The sequence below is a fragment of the Bos grunniens genome, chromosome 19 (genome assembly GCF_055505025.1).
Source record: "Bos grunniens cultivar Pamir isolate PY7600 chromosome 19, Bosgru_T2T1.0, whole genome shotgun sequence".
In the NCBI taxonomy this organism is placed as follows: domain Eukaryota; kingdom Metazoa; phylum Chordata; class Mammalia; order Artiodactyla; family Bovidae; genus Bos; species Bos grunniens.
In genome coordinates, this window is record NC_141183.1 from 39,255,991 (window position 1) to 39,271,463 (window position 15,473).

Sequence of the window (15,473 nt, forward strand, 5' to 3'; positions counted from 1 at the left end):
TTAGTAGGATATTGTCCAATAAGTAAAAGAGATACAGTGGAGGTATGTAGTAGGACTTGGCAAGGGGATGTCAGTGACCTCCTTCCCGGATCTTTCTCCTTTTTTCTCTCCAGGTTACTCAAAGAAGCTTCATTTTTAAATTTCCAATTAATCTTTGTGCCCTCCCTCCACCTTTTTTTCCATTAGTGTTTACAATGTTTTATTTACTGCTGAAATAAACACTATTGCTTACTGAGCGTTTACTCATTTACTTGTTGACACATCCTCTCCCCTCTGCCCTTGATCCAGCACCTTGGACAGACGTTCCATGAATGAAGAGATTGAAACTGCAGAACCTGGGCCCACAGTAGGATACGAATATTTACTGCACCAGACAACTCCCAATTAGTTACTTTTATCATCCTCCCATTTGAAAATACGGAGGAGACTAAAGGAAACAGCACAGCTGTGATAGCTTGTAAACTGCATTAATTTGGGACGTGCTGCCTCCTTGCCCACTGTGTGCCGCTGTGGCAGCAAATTCCTGGGCCAGCGGTCCCTTCCTAAACCTGGCCCTTTTGGATGTGTGAGGCCGCCATCCAGGTCATGCCATGCTCCCAGGAAGGTCACTTTGAACCCAGGTCTGCCACATAAAGGTGGAGAGGAGAGCCTTTTCTTCAGTGTCTGTGTCCCTTTTTTAAACAATTAACTTATGTTTTTTTTTTTAAGTAACAAAAAACATGCATTATATAATACCGTGTCCTCGAGGTCAATACTATTTAAAATTCAAAATTCTCCCTTGCTTACCTCCTGTAACCTGGACTTTTAATTGTTGAATATAGATATTTACTTATCTCTTCTTGAGCAAGGGTTTGCATTATTCTATCTCTTAACCTTCTCTGATTTTTTTTTTGTGTGTGTGTAATAAAGTTTTATTAAAGTATAAAGGAGATAGAGAAAGCTTCTGACATAGGCATCAGAAGGGGGCAGAAAGAGTACCCGCTTGCTAGTGTTAACAATGAAGTTATATACTCTCCAGTGAATCCAAAGAATGTCTGGAGGTTGTAAAGACCTCATCAGACCTACTCCATAATTTACATTTTTAAATAACAGAAGGTTTAATCCAGAGACTGTCCTTAGGCGAGATACATTATTGTTATATAATCCTAAGGAATGTGGGGAAAGAAAAAAAGTTTGTCCTTTCTTCCTTCTTGAGAATTCCAGACCCCTCTCTCCTTGGGAACCCCTAGACTCTTTATCAACCTGCCTAGGAACTGACTCTCTCATCCCCCCCTTTTCTTTTAGGAGAATTATGTTGCCTAGGGAAAAGGGGCATCGTTCTCGTTCCATAACTGCTTCCGAGCTGACAAGGGGGGTTGTCCCTAAATTGGTGAGGCAACATATTCTCCTAATCCTCATATTGAGGATATCTGATCCAGGGGCCCCAAATAGTAGCTGGAGGAAGTTGCAACAGTAGCAGGAATTTGAGCAATCATTTGTAACTTAAAAGCTTTCATGCAGCTAGAAACAAATCCAGTTATACAATTACAGATGCAGGCAACATAGTCATTAAAACAAGTTAAAATCAAAATTAAAAGTGACATTATGTCCATAGTTAGAGTACAAAGTGTTGCACCAGTCCATTTTAGGGTTGGTAAATGTCATCAGATGAAGAAGAGGCATTGCATGTGATTGTTGTCGAAGGTATTCACAGACTTGGAGAAAGTCTTTTCCTTGAAGTGGGGATGTCCACCACGGGAAGCCTTCCACTGATGAAGAGGGGAGCGCTCTGCAGACCCAGCAGTTAGACCAATTGTGGAATGCAGCATAGGAATGAGCCCAGGACAGGAAGACATTGTCTTGAGGATCCAACAGCAGACTCAGGATATTTGGAGTCAGCAGAAGTAGACTCACATAGATTATCAGGCCCATCCGCTGCCCTTTGCTTAACTCTAGAGCTCGGGTCAGGGCCACAAGCTCCGCTAACTGAGCACTGGTTCCCTGGGGGAGAGATTTTGCTTCCAAAACCTGTTCAGCAGTCACCACGGCATAACCTGCTTTACGTTTTCCATCCCGAACATAAGAACTGCCATCTGTAAATATTTCCATGTCAGGATTGTCTAATGGGGTATCCTTTAGATCCTCCCGAGCTGCATGGTTTAAAGTTAGGAATTGAGAACAATCGTGATCAGGTGTTTCATTTTCCTTCTCAGGAAGGAAAGTGGCAGGATTTACATTTCCACAAACTTTAAGCTTAGTTACTGGTCCTTCTAACAACGATGACTGATACTTAAAAAGCCTACTGTCTGTCATCCAAATATTAACCTTAGAATTTAATATTCTACTCACATCATGAGAAGTCAGTACAAGAAGGTTTCGAAAATTAATTATTTTTAAAGCCTCAGGTGCTAATAAAGCCGCTGCCCCAATTACTCTTAGGCAGTGGGGCCACCCACATGAAACTATATCTAATTCTCTGCTTTCTCCAGTGTCTTCTAGACCTACCCTGAACCTCAGGTGAACTTTCTATCTCCTTTGATAGTTCAGTTCATCTTTGTTGTTGTTTAGTCATTAAGTCGTGTTTACTCTTTTTTGACCCCGTGGACTTTAGCTCACCAGGCTCCTCTGTCATGCCTTAGGGCAACTAAGCCCGTGAGCCACAACTACTTAGGCCTGTACACAAAGAGCCTGTGCTCTGCAACGAGAGAGGCCACCAAACGAGAAGCCCACACCCCAGAGCTGGAGGGTAACTCCTGTTCCCGGCAACAACAGAAAAGCCCACACACAGCGACGAAGACCCAGCACAGCCACAAAAAAGTTAATTATGGCTTTGTGGCCATAGATAACTGCAGCAGCAGGAAGAGCTGGAAACTAGGAGGTATTCTGACACATCTGGGGAGTATTAGAGACGATGGAGGTGGCAGGTGCCAGTATGTTTTCCCACAGAGGTAAGAAGGCAGAAGTACTTCAGTGGGATTCACACTGGATTTCCTTTTCTATCTTGATTTGAGGAAGAATTGAATATGATCAGGGAGTGTTTCTCTTGTCTCTTACTCTAGTACTTCCTATATATCTGCACATGGTTGTGTCATGTAGGTAACTACTCCTAGTTAGCTACAGGTCATTTATGGGAAATGGTGTTTTACTGAGAAATTCTTCCACCTTGAGAATCTTTCCAAAATATGTGTCTTGGGACTTCCCTGGCAGTCCAGTGGTCAGACACTGAGTTTTCACTTCAGGGAATGCTGGACTGATCCCTGGTCAGGGAACTAAGATCTCACATGCAGCCCAGAATGGTCAGAAAACAAAAACAGAAAACTCAAGAAACCAATGTCTTTCTTGGCACTTTACTCAAACCACTGAAGCTTTCTTGTTGCTCACAGAAAACTGCCTGTTACACTCCTCAGAATTTTTAGGGTACTACCAGATGGTTCCTGCTTGTTTTATGACTTAACAAACCATCCTCTTTTACCTCTGGAAATGTAGGCTCCAACCACAAGTGTCCCATGTCCATTCTCTAAACAGGCAGTGATTAAGCTTTCGTGTATGAGCTTCTCTCCATCCTCACCTTCCCCCAAAGAGTAGTCAGGTGTGATCAGTGATTGTAATCAGTCATTGCTCCAGGACCCTGAGAGCATTTGTCCTAGAGAAAGTGAAAGTGTTAATCGCTCAGTTGTGCCTGATTCTTTGTCACCCCATGGACTGTAGCCCACGAGGTTCTCTGTCCATGGGATTCTCCAGGCAAGAATACTGGATGTGTTGCCATTCCCTTCTCCAGGGGATCTTCCTGACCCAGGGATCGAACCTGGGTCTTCTGCATTGCAAGCCGATTTTTACCATCTGAGCCACCATGGGAAGTGGTGTCCTAGAGAGGCCTTGAGTAATTACTTTGTCTTTAATGAGCTCCTCCAGGACCCAGACTCCTCTGGGATCCAGGGCCCATTTGGCCAAAGGATGAGCAGAATGGGAGAGGTGGATAGGATTTTCCAGACGCCAGAGATGACTTTACAGGCTGTTATCTCACATGCCTTAGTGAATAAAGGGGAGCAGGATCTCGGGTCATAGTCCTCTCACACTGGGTAAGCTGGCCATAGAGTAAATAAACTGGTCTGTTAGGGTTTTTCTGCCCTGAGAGCCTTGATTTTTCAGGTTGTGTGGTGTTCTCCAGGAGAGTTTTTCAAGTATGGTAATGCTTTCCTTTTCCACCCCTCTGCTTCCCAAAACTTCACTACATTTGAGAAGTTTTTATTAAGGTTCACATGTTATAATCTATTTTTATTAATGACAATATTTTTATGTATTTCTTACCACGTCATTTATTCCCAGAACGTTGTGTAATTTCAGTGTACTAACAACTCTTGAGGTAAGTATTAATGCCATACTTCTGAACCCTTGTTTTATTTTAGAATTACCTTGGAGCTACGAGACAGCAAAAGAGACACTGATGTATAGAACAGTCTTATGGACTCTGTGGGAGAGGGAGATTTGGGAGAATGACATTGAAACATGTAAAATATCATGTAAGAAACGAGTTGCCAGTCCAGGTTCGATGCACGATACTGGATGCTTGGGGCTAGTGCACTGGGACGACCCAGAGGGATGGTATGGGGAGGGAGGAGGGAGGAGGGTTCAGGATGGGGAACACATGTATACCTGTGGCAGATTCATTTTGATATTTGGCAAAACTAATACAATTATGTAAAGTTTAAAAATAAAATCAATCAATGCAAAAAAAAAAAAAAGAACTGTGTATGGGCTTCCTCTCAAAGACTGTGATTATATTTATCTCAGGGGTCCAGTAGATCAAGAATCCAGTAGCTTCTTGCTACTCATTGTGAAGCCCATGGACTGAGGAGGGACATTACCTGGGTGCTGATTAGAATGCAGAAGCAAGCCTAATGTATTGAAATCAGTGTTTTACAAGCACTCCTAGGAGATTTTTCAGGGATATTAAATTTAAGAAGCATTGCCCTAGATCCTTAAGTGCAGTTCTGGCTGAAAACTACTGACTTAACTGGTGAAGAAGGTGAGAGGCTCATGGCACCATCAGTGACAACATCCCCAAGTCCTGTCTCTGGTTTGTGATCGCTAGTCACACTCTTAATAGAGATGTGATCCCTAATCACACAAATGGGGTCCTGCTCTTTTGCCAGGGAAACAAAACTCTGAGAATCCAGGTGTCTCTTCCCAGTGTTTTGCCTCTATGTAATATCCAGGTGAAAACCTACTGACGTAGCTGGATCAGCCAGCATCAAGGGGTGAAATCCCAGCTGTTGGATTCAGTTATGTCTTTAATGAAAGAGCTTCCCACAAGTAATGATGCTCCTCCTCTGCTTTTTTTGTCCACTTTGAGGTGCACTATGGAGTGTTAGGTTTCTCCAGAGAAACAGACCCAGTAGAGAATTTTATCTATATCTATCCATATACATGCATATGTCTCTATTATCTATATCATCTGTATCAGTGTAATAGTAGTGCGTTTGAAAGGGCTTCTCAGGTAGCTTAGTGGCAAAGAATCTGCCTGCCAGTGCGGGGGATGCAGGAGATACGGGTTCGATCCCTGGGTTGGGAAGATTCCCTTGGAGAAGGAAATGGCAACCCACTCCAGTATTCTTGCCTGGGAAATCCCACGGGCAGAGGAGTCTGACGAGTTACAGTCCATGGGATCACAAAGAGTTGGACACGAATGAGAGACTGAGCATTCATACAGTGTGTCTGAGGTACAAGAATAAATACCATGGGGGCAACATTACTCCATACATTTTGTAACACACGGTCAAATTTAGTGCTAAATGGTTGAAGGTGGTGAGTTTCTGTCCTGGGAGGAATTAGTAAGCGTAGTGATTTTACCTGTGGCGGATTCATGTTGATATATGGCAAAACCAATACAATATAGTAAAATTAAAAAATAAAATAAAATAAAAAAAAAAAGGTGTTTTGCTGGCTTTAAATTTGGAGGAAAACACAGCGCAACCTGAAGCAGAACCAATGGATATTTATGAAACTCCACTTGTATCCAGGCACTGGGCCGGGTGCTGGCTCTGGGGCAGCTGTGACATGACATGACCTTTTCCTATGTGGAGTTTATAATCCAGTGAAGAAGGCAGCTATAGGGAAATGATCCCATTGTCCTGGAGTGCTGTGGGGACAAGAAGGATGCTTGGGAACATAGCAGTGCATTCTCCTCTGGTCTGGGGGAGATAGGGAGGGTTTGCAGGGCAAATGACATGAAATGTATGTGAAGGACAAATACGGGAACTCATGGGAAAAGAGGGAGCAGAAGGGAAAGAACTCTAGGGAAGAGGAACAGTGAGTGCAAAGTGCTGGAGCAGAGTGTTGTGTTTAGTCCAGCTTTGCTGGAGAGTGAAATGTGAGCACAGTTGTGGGGCCAGATGGAGTTTCGGAGTTAGCAAGGGTCGGGTCATGAGTCACTTTTTGAAGGGAATTTGCCTTTAAGGAATTTGCCTTTATGTTAAAAGCAATGGGAATCCACAAAGACTTTATGGAGAATGGTTACCCGTTCTTCATCTTCAAATGTCTACTATGATAAAGGATACTGATGGATTTCAAGTATGGAAGCAGGGAGATGAATTAAGAGGTTGTTCCAAAGATTAAGATTGACATTAAGATTAAGGTTGTTCCAATGATTAAGGTGATATATATCCTACTATATATAAAATAGATAACTAATAAGAACCTACCCAGGAACTATACTCAAGACTCTGTAATGACCTATATGGGAAAAGAATAAAAAAAAGAGTGGATGTATGTATAGATATAACTGATTCTGCCTGCCAGTGCAGGGGACGCAAGATATGTGGGTTTGATGCATGAGTCGGGAAGATCCCCAGGAGTAGGAAATGGCAACCCACTCCAGTATTCTTGCTTGGAAAATACCATGGTCAGAGGAGTCTGCCAGGCCGCAGTCCATGGGGTTGCGAAGAGTTGGAAACACACACACACGTAAGTGATTCACTTTGCTGCACACCTGAAACTAGCACAATAACATTTTTTAAAGGAGGTTCCAATAGTATAAATAAGATGTGATGTCAAACTGATCTAAGGTGGTGAAGTGTAGATAAGGAGTGAATGAAGGAGAAAGAATTTCTAGATCTTGTTGATAGATGTTGGGTATTGATAACAGAAAGGAGGAAATGAAAGAAGACTTTCATGTTTTAATCTGGATAACCTGGAAGTCTTTTTCTGGGATGTGGAAGACCTGAGGAGGAGGGAATCACGAGAGGCACAAAGGGATATCGTGTTTCTTTTGGAATCTGTATTACAGGCAAGGAGATATAATACATCCTGTATTATCCTGTAATACATCCAAGCAGAGAGAATATTCAAGCAATTGAGTATATTATTTTATGGTTTAGAGAGACTTCTACAACTGAAGTTTAAATGGTAATCCAGCCAATGAAGTAGATGAGTTTTTCTTGGTGCATGTGTGCTAAGTCGCTTCAATCTCGTCCAAATCTGCAACCCCATGGACTGTAACCCTCCACGCTCCACTGTCTCTGCATTGGCAGGCAGGTTCCTTACCACTAGCACCACCTGGGAAACCCTTTTCTGATGGTATATAAAATTATAAGAGAACAGTGTTTAGGAAAAAACCCTGGAACATCAACCAAGTTGAAGATAGAAACAAAACAGAAGCCAGTAGAGTATTGAGGATGTCTGACCAGGCAAGTATGGGAAAAACCAATGTATTATGTGTCTCAGAAGCTGAGGGAGAAAAATGTTTTAGGAAAGTTGGAATGTTGTTTTGTGTTAAAGAGAAATGAATAAGTCATATCCAATGATAGAGATTCTGATTATAGAGAATTGGGGTCCTGTAAATATTGTAAATATTGTGATGAGAAAAATATAAAATAATTTTACAAAGCATTTAAGAGCCAGTTTATCATAGAAATAAGTTCATTGTGAAATTCAGGTTTTCAAGGACACTGTTACTTCTTCCTAAAGATACTGAAGACAGAGCATGACAGGAAGGAATCAAACTACTATCTTAGAGTTCCTCCTTCTGGGACTGCCCATCAAGTCAGAGCATCAGAACCTGTTCTACGCCCTGTTCCTGGCCATGTACATTACCACCATCCTGGGGAACCTTCTCATCCTCGTCCTCATTTGCCTGGACCCCCACCTCCACACACCCATGTATTTGTTTCTCAGTAACCTGTCTTTCTCTGACCTCTGCTTCTCCTCTGTCACAATGCCCAAGTTGCTGCAGAACATGCAGAGCCAAGACCTGTCCATCCCCTATGCTGGCTGCCTGACACAAATGTACTTCTTCCTATTCTTTGCAGACCTGGGGGACTTCCTCCTTGTGGCCATGGCCTATGACCGCTACGTGGCCATCTGCTTCCCCCTGCACTACACCACCATCATGAGCCCCAGGCTCTGTCTCTTCCTGGTTTTGCTGCCCTGGATGCTGACCACGTTCCATGCCATGTTGCACACCCTGCTCATGGCCAGGCTGCATTTTTGTGAAGACAATGTGATCCCCCACTTTTTCTGTGATTTGTCTGCTCTGCTGAAGCTGTCCTGCTCTGACACTCGAGTGAATGAGCTGGTGATATTTTTCGTCGGAGGGCTCATTATCGTCATCCCATTCCTACTCATCATCATGTCTTATGCACGAATCGTGTCCTCCATCCTCAAGGTCCCTTCTGCCAAGGGCATCTGCAAAGCCTTCTCCACCTGTGGCTCCCACCTCACCGTGGTGTGTCTCTTCTATGGGACAATTATAGGTCTCTATTTATGCCCATCAGCTCATAATTCCATTGTTAAGGAGACTGTCATGTCTATGATGTACACTGTGGTGGCCCCCATGCTAAACCCCTTCATCTACAGCCTGAGGAACAGAGACATGAAAGGAGCTCTGAGAAGAGTCTTTTGCAAAAAGAAAAATGCCTTCTCTCTATGACTGTAAAGTTCAGATGATGATAAAGATGGGATTTCTACAGAATTTTATTTAGTAGGTATATTGATATCAATATTGGGATATTAACCCAGATTTCTGTTTTCAATGGTCTTTTTTTTTTACAATGACTTAGTAGGATATTGTCCAATAAGTAAAAGAGGTACAGCGGAGGTGTGTAGTAGGACTTGGAAAGGGGATGTCAGTGACCTCCTTCCCGGATCTTTCTCCTTTTTTCTCTCCAGGTTACTCAAAGAAGCTTCATTTTTAAATTTCCAATTAATCTTTGTGCCCTCCCTCCACCTTTTTTCCCATTAGTGTTTACAATGTTTGATTTACTGCTGAAATAAACACTATTATTTACTGAGCGTTTACTCATTTACTTGTTGACACACCCTCTCCCCTCTGCCCTTGATCCACCACCTTGGACAGACCCTCCATGAATGAAGAGACTGAAACTGCAGAACCTGGGCCCACAGTAGGATACGAATATTTACTGAGCCAGACAATTCCCAATTAGTTACTTTTATCATCCTCCCATTTGAAAATACGGAGGAGACTAAAGGAAACAGCGCAGCTGTGATAGCTTGTAAACTGCATTAATTTGGGATGTGCTGCCTCCTTGCCCACTGCGTGCCGCTGTGGCAGCAAATTCCTGGTCCAGCGGTCCCTTCCTAAACCTGGCCCATTTGGATGTGTGAGGCCGCCATCCGGGCCATGCCATGCTCCTAGGAAGGCCACTTCGAACCCAGGTCTGCCACATAAAGGTGGAAAGGAGAACCTTTTATTCAGTGTCTGTGTCCCTTTTTTAAACAATTAACTTATCATGTTTTTTGAAAAAGTAACAAAAAACATGCATTATATAATACTGTGTTCTCGAGGTCAATATCTACTATTTAAAATTCAAAATTCTCCCCTGCTTACCTCCTGTAACCTGGACTTTTAATTGTTGAATATAGATATTTATTTATCTGTTCTTGAGCAAGGCTTTGCATTATTCTGTCTCTTAACCTTCTTTCCTCTGATCTTATGTCTCCAGTGTCTTCTTGACCTGCCCTGAACCTCAAGTGAGCTTTCTATCTCCTTTGCTACTTTACTATCTCCTTTGATAGTTTAGTTCATCTTTGTTGTTGCGGTTTAGCCTTTAGGTCGTCTTTACTCTTTTTTGACCCCGTGGACTTTAGCTCACCAGGCTCCTCTGTCATGCCCTAGGGCAACTAAGCCCGTGAGCCACAACTACTAAGGCCTGTGCACCAAGAGCCTGTGCTCTGCAACAAGAGAGGCCACTGCAACGAGAAGCCCAACCCCACAACGAGAGAGTAGCCTAGACACAGCCATGAAGACCCAGCGCAGGCAAAAAGAAGTTAATTATGGCTTTGTGGCCATAGATAACTGTAGCAGCAGGAAGAACTGGAATCTAGGAGGTATTCTGACACATCTGGGGAGTATTAGAGATGATGGAAGTGGCAGGTGCCAGTATGTTTTCCCACAGAGGTAAGAAGGCAGAAGTACTTCAGTGGGATTCACACTGGGTTTCCTTTTCTATCTTGATTTGAGGAAGAATTGAATATGATCAGGGAGTGCTTCTCTTGTCTCTTACTCTAGTACTTCCTATATATCTGCATATGGTTGTGTCATGTAGGTAACTACTCCTAGTTAGCTACAGGTCATTTATGGGAAATGGTGTTTTACTGAGAGATTCTTCCACCTTGAGAATCTTTCCAAAATATGTGTCTTGGGACTTCCCTGGCAGTCTAGCGCTTAAGACACTGAGTTTTCACTTCAGGGAGTGCTGGATTGATCCCTGGTCAGGGAACTAAGATCTCACATGCTGCCCAGAATGGTCAGAAAACAAAAACAGAAAACCCAAGAAACCAATGTCTTTCTTGGCACTTTACTCAAACCACTGAAGCTTTCTTGTTGCCCACAGAAAACAGCCTGTTGCACTCCTCAGAATTTTTAGGGTACTATCTCATTGGAAAATACTCTGATGCTGGGAGGGATTGCGGGCAGAAGGAGAAGGGGACGACAGAGGATGAGATGGCTGGATGGCATCACTGACTTGATGAATGTGAGTCTCAGTGAACTTCAGGAGTTGGTGATGGACAGGGAGGCCTGGCGTGCTGCGATTCATGGGGTTGCAAAGAGTCGGACACGACTGAGCGACAGATCTGATCTGATCTGATCAGATGGTTCCTGCTCGTTTTATGACTTTACAAACCATCCTTTTTTACCTCTGGAAATGTAGGCTCCAACCACAAGTGTCCCATGTCCATTCCCTAAACAGGTAGTGATTAAGCTTTCGTGTATGAGCTTCTCTCCATCCTCACCTTCCCCCAAAGTATAGTCAGGTGTGATCAGTGATTGTAATCAGTCATTGCTCCAGGACCCTGAGAGCATTTGTCCTAGAGAAAGTGTCCCATGTCCATTCCCTAAACAGGTAGTGATTAAGCTTTCGTGTATGAGCTTCTCTCCATCCTCACCTTCCCCCAAAGTATAGTCAGGTGTGATCAGTGATTGTAATCAGTCATTGCTCCAGGACCCTGAGAGCATTTGTCCTAGAGAAAGTGAAAGTGTTAATCGCTCAGTCGTGCCTGATTCTTTGTCACCCCACGGACTGTAGCCCACCAGGTTCCTCTGTCCATGGGATTCTCCAGGCAAGAATACTGGATGTGTTGCCATTCCCTTCTCCAGGGGATCTTCCTGACCCAGGGACTGAACCTGGGTCTCCTGCATTGCAAGCCGATTTTTATCATCTGAGCCACCATGGGAAGTGGTGTCCTAGAGAGGCCTTGAGTAATTACTTTGTCTTTAATGAGCTCCTCCAGGACCCAGACTCCTCTGGGATCCAGGGCCCGTTTGGCCCAAGAATGTGCAGAATGGGAGAGGTGGATAGGATTTTCTAGATGCCAGAGATGATTTTACAGGCTGTTATCTCACATGCCTTAGTGAATAAGGAGAAGCAGGATCTCGGGTCACAGTCCTCTCACACTGGGTAAGCTGGGCAGAGAGTAAATAAGCTGGTCTGTTAGGGTTTTTCCAACCTGAAAGTCTTGATTTTTCAGGTTGTTCAGTACTCTCCAGGAGTTTTTCAAGTATGGTAATGCTTTCCTTTTCCACCCCTCTGCTTCCCAAAACTTCACTACATTTGAGAAGTTTTTATTAAGGTTCACATGTTATAATCTATTTTTATTAATGACAACATTCTTATGTATTTCTTACCACGTCATTTATTCCCACAATGTTGTGTAATTTCAGTGTACTAACAACTCTTGAGGTAAGTATTAATGCCATACTTCTGAACCCTTGTTTTATTTTAGAATTATCTTGGAGCTTTAAGAACTGTGTATGGGGTTCCTCTCAAAGATTGTGATTATATTTATCTCAGGGGTCCAGTGATCTTTATTTTTAACAGTGTCATATAGTCTTGCTACTCATTGTGAAGCCCATGGACTGAGGAGGGGCATTACCTGGGTGCTGATTAGAATGCAGAAGCAAGCCTACTGTATTGAAATCAGTGTTTTACAAGCACTCCTAGGAGATTTTTCAGGGATATTAAATTTAAGAAGTGTTACCCTAGATTTCCTTAAGTGCAGTTCTGGCTGAAAACTACTGACTTAACTGGTGAAGAAGGTGAGAGGCTCATGGTACCATCGGTGACAACATCTCCAAGTCCTGTCTCTGGTTTGTGATCGCTAGTCACACTCTTAATACAGATGTGATCCCTAGTCACACAAATGAGGTCCTGCTCATTTACCAAGGAGACAAACTCTGAGAAACCAGGTGTCTCTTCCCAGTGTTTTGCCTCTATGTAATATCCAGGTGAAAACCTGCTGACGTAGCTGGATCAGCCAGCATCAAGGGGTGAAATCCCAGCTGTTGGATTCAGTTATGTCTTTAATGAAAGAGCTTCCCACAAGTAATGATGCTCCTCCTCTGCTTTTTTGTCCACTTTGAGGTGCACTATGGAGTGTTAGGTTTCTCCAGAGAAACAGACCCAGTAGAGAATTTTATCTATATCTATCCATATACATGCATATGTCTCTTTTATCTATATCATCTGTATCCGTGTAATAGTAGTGTGTTTGAAAGGGCTTCTCAGGTAGCTTAGTGGTAAAGAATCTGCCTGCCATCATAGGGGATGCAGGAGATTCGGGTTCGATCCCTGGGTTGGGAAGATTCCCTTGGAGAAGGAAATGGCAACCCACTCCAGTATTCTTGCCTGGGAAATCCCACGGGCAGAGGAGTCTGACGAGCTACAGTCCATGGGATCACAAAGAGTTGGACACGAACAAGAGACTGAGCATTCATACAGTGTGTCTGAGGTACAAGAATAAATACCATGGGGGCAACATTACTCCATACATTTTGTATACATGGTCAAATTTAGTGCTAAATGGTTGAAGGTGGTGAGTTTCTGTCCTGGGAGGAGTTAGTAAGAGTAGTGATTCTAACTTAAAAGGAGTTTTGCTGGCTTTAAAGCTGGAGGAATTCACATTGCAACCTGAAACACGACCAATGGATATTTATGAAACACCACCTGTATCCAGGCACTGGGCTGGGTGCTGCCTCTGTGGCGGCTGTGAAGGCAGACGTGACCCTTTCCTACGTGGAGTTTATAATCCGGTGAAGAAGGCAGCCATAGAGAAATGATCCCATTGTCCTGGAGTGCTGTGGGGACAAGAAGGATGCTTGGAAACATAGCAGTGCATTCTCCTCTGGCCTGTGGGAGATAGGGAGGGTTTGCAGGGCAAATGACATGAAACATATGTGAAGGGCGAATATGGGAAGCCATGGGAAAAGAGGGAGCAGAAGGGAGAGAACTCTAGGGAAGAGGAACAGTGAGTGCAAAGTGTTGGAGCAGAGTGTTGTGTTTAGTCCAGCTTTGCTGGAGAGTGAAATGTGAGTACAGTTGTGGGGCCAGATGGAGTTTCGGAGTTAGGCAAGGGTCGGGTCATGAGTCACTTTTTGAAGGGAATTTGCCTTTAAGGAATTTGCCTTTATGTTAAAAGCAATGGGAATCCACAAAGACTTTATGGAGAATGGTCATCCATTTTTCATCTTAGAATGCTCACTATGATGAAAGATACCGATGTAGATGGTTTCAAGTATGGAAGCAGGGAGATAAATTAAGAGGTTGTTCCAAAGATTGAGACTGACATATACACCCTACTACATATAATATATATTATATATATATAATATATATATAACAGATAACTAATAAGAACCTAATGTATAGCACAGGGAACTATACTCAATACTCTGTAATGGCCTATCTGGGAAAAGAATCTAAAAAAGAGTGGAGATATATATATATATATATATATATATATATATATATATATATATATATCCAGAGACAAGGGTTTGATCCCTGGGTCAGGAAGGTCCCCAGGAATAGGAAATGGCAACCCACTGCAGTATTCTTGCTTAGGAAATTCCATGGACAGAGAAGCCTTCTGGGCTACAGTCCATGAAGTTGCAGAGTTGGACATGACTGAGTATGTGTGCACACACGCACACGCATACACACACACACACCTGATTCACTTTGCTATACACCTGAAACTAACACAACATTGTAAATCAACTATATTCCAGTAGCATTTTTTTTTCCACAAAATAGATTTTTCCAATAGTACAAACAAGATGTGGTGTCAGGCTGATCTAAGGTGGTGACAGTGTGGATAAGGAGTGGTTGAAGGAGAAAGAATTTCTAGATCTTTTTGACAGATGTTGGGTATTGATAACAGAAGGAGGAAATGAAAGAAGACTCTCAAGCTTTATCTGGATAACCTGGAAGTCTTCTTCTGGGATATGGAAGTTTAGAGGGGGAGGGAATTGGGAGAGGCACAAAGGGAGATCTTGTGTTTCTTTTGGAATCTGTCTAACTGAAGATGTAGATGTACTATCCAAGTAGAGATATTACCCAAGCAATTGAGTATATTATTATATGGTTTAGAGAGACATCTACAACTGAAGTTTAAATGGTAATCAAGCCATTGAAGTAGATGAGTTCTTCTTGGTGCATGTGTGTTAAGTCGCTTCAATCTTGTCCAAATCTGCAGCCCCATGGACTGTAACCCTCCAGGCTCCACTGTCTCTGCATTGGCAGGCAGGTTCCTTACCACTAGCACCACCTGGGAAGCCTTTTTCTTATGGTATATAAACTTATGAGAGAACAGGTTTTAGGAAAAAACCCTGGAACATCAATCAAGTTGAAGATAGAGACAAAACAGAAGCCAGTAGAGTATTGAGGATGTCTGACCGGGCAAGTATGGGAAAAACCAATGTATTATGTGTCTCAGAAGCTAAGGGATAAGAATGTTTTAGGTAAGGTGGAATATTGTTTCATGTTAAAGAGAAATGAAGAAAATAAGTCATTTCCAATGATAGAGATTCTAATTATAGAGAATTGGGGTCCTGTAAAGATTGTAATTATTGTGATGAGAAAAATATAAAATAGTTTTACAAAGCACCTATGAGCCATTTATCATAGAAATAAGTTCATTCTGAAATTCAGGTTTTCAAGGACACTATTATTTCTTCCTAAAGATACTGGAGACAGAAC

The 15,473-nt window shown here is 42.7% G+C and overlaps 1 protein-coding gene across 1 annotated transcript; it reads left to right on the forward strand.

Moving 5' to 3' along the window:
• The first annotated feature begins 7,959 nt into the window (after positions 1 to 7,959).
• On the forward strand, positions 7,960 to 9,188 carry LOC147352291 (olfactory receptor 1E2-like). The gene has a single exon (XM_086359648.1). It carries the CDS (start codon positions 7,961 to 7,963, stop codon positions 8,903 to 8,905), a length of 945 nt encoding a protein of 314 aa, XP_086215774.1. The 5' UTR covers position 7,960; the 3' UTR covers positions 8,906 to 9,188.
• Positions 9,189 to 15,473: the final 6,285 nt, after the last annotated feature.

Coding starts and splice junctions, on each gene's coding strand:
- LOC147352291 (XM_086359648.1), top strand. CDS start 7,961: ATGACAGGAAGGAATCAAACTACTATCTTAGAGTTCCTCCTTCTGGGA.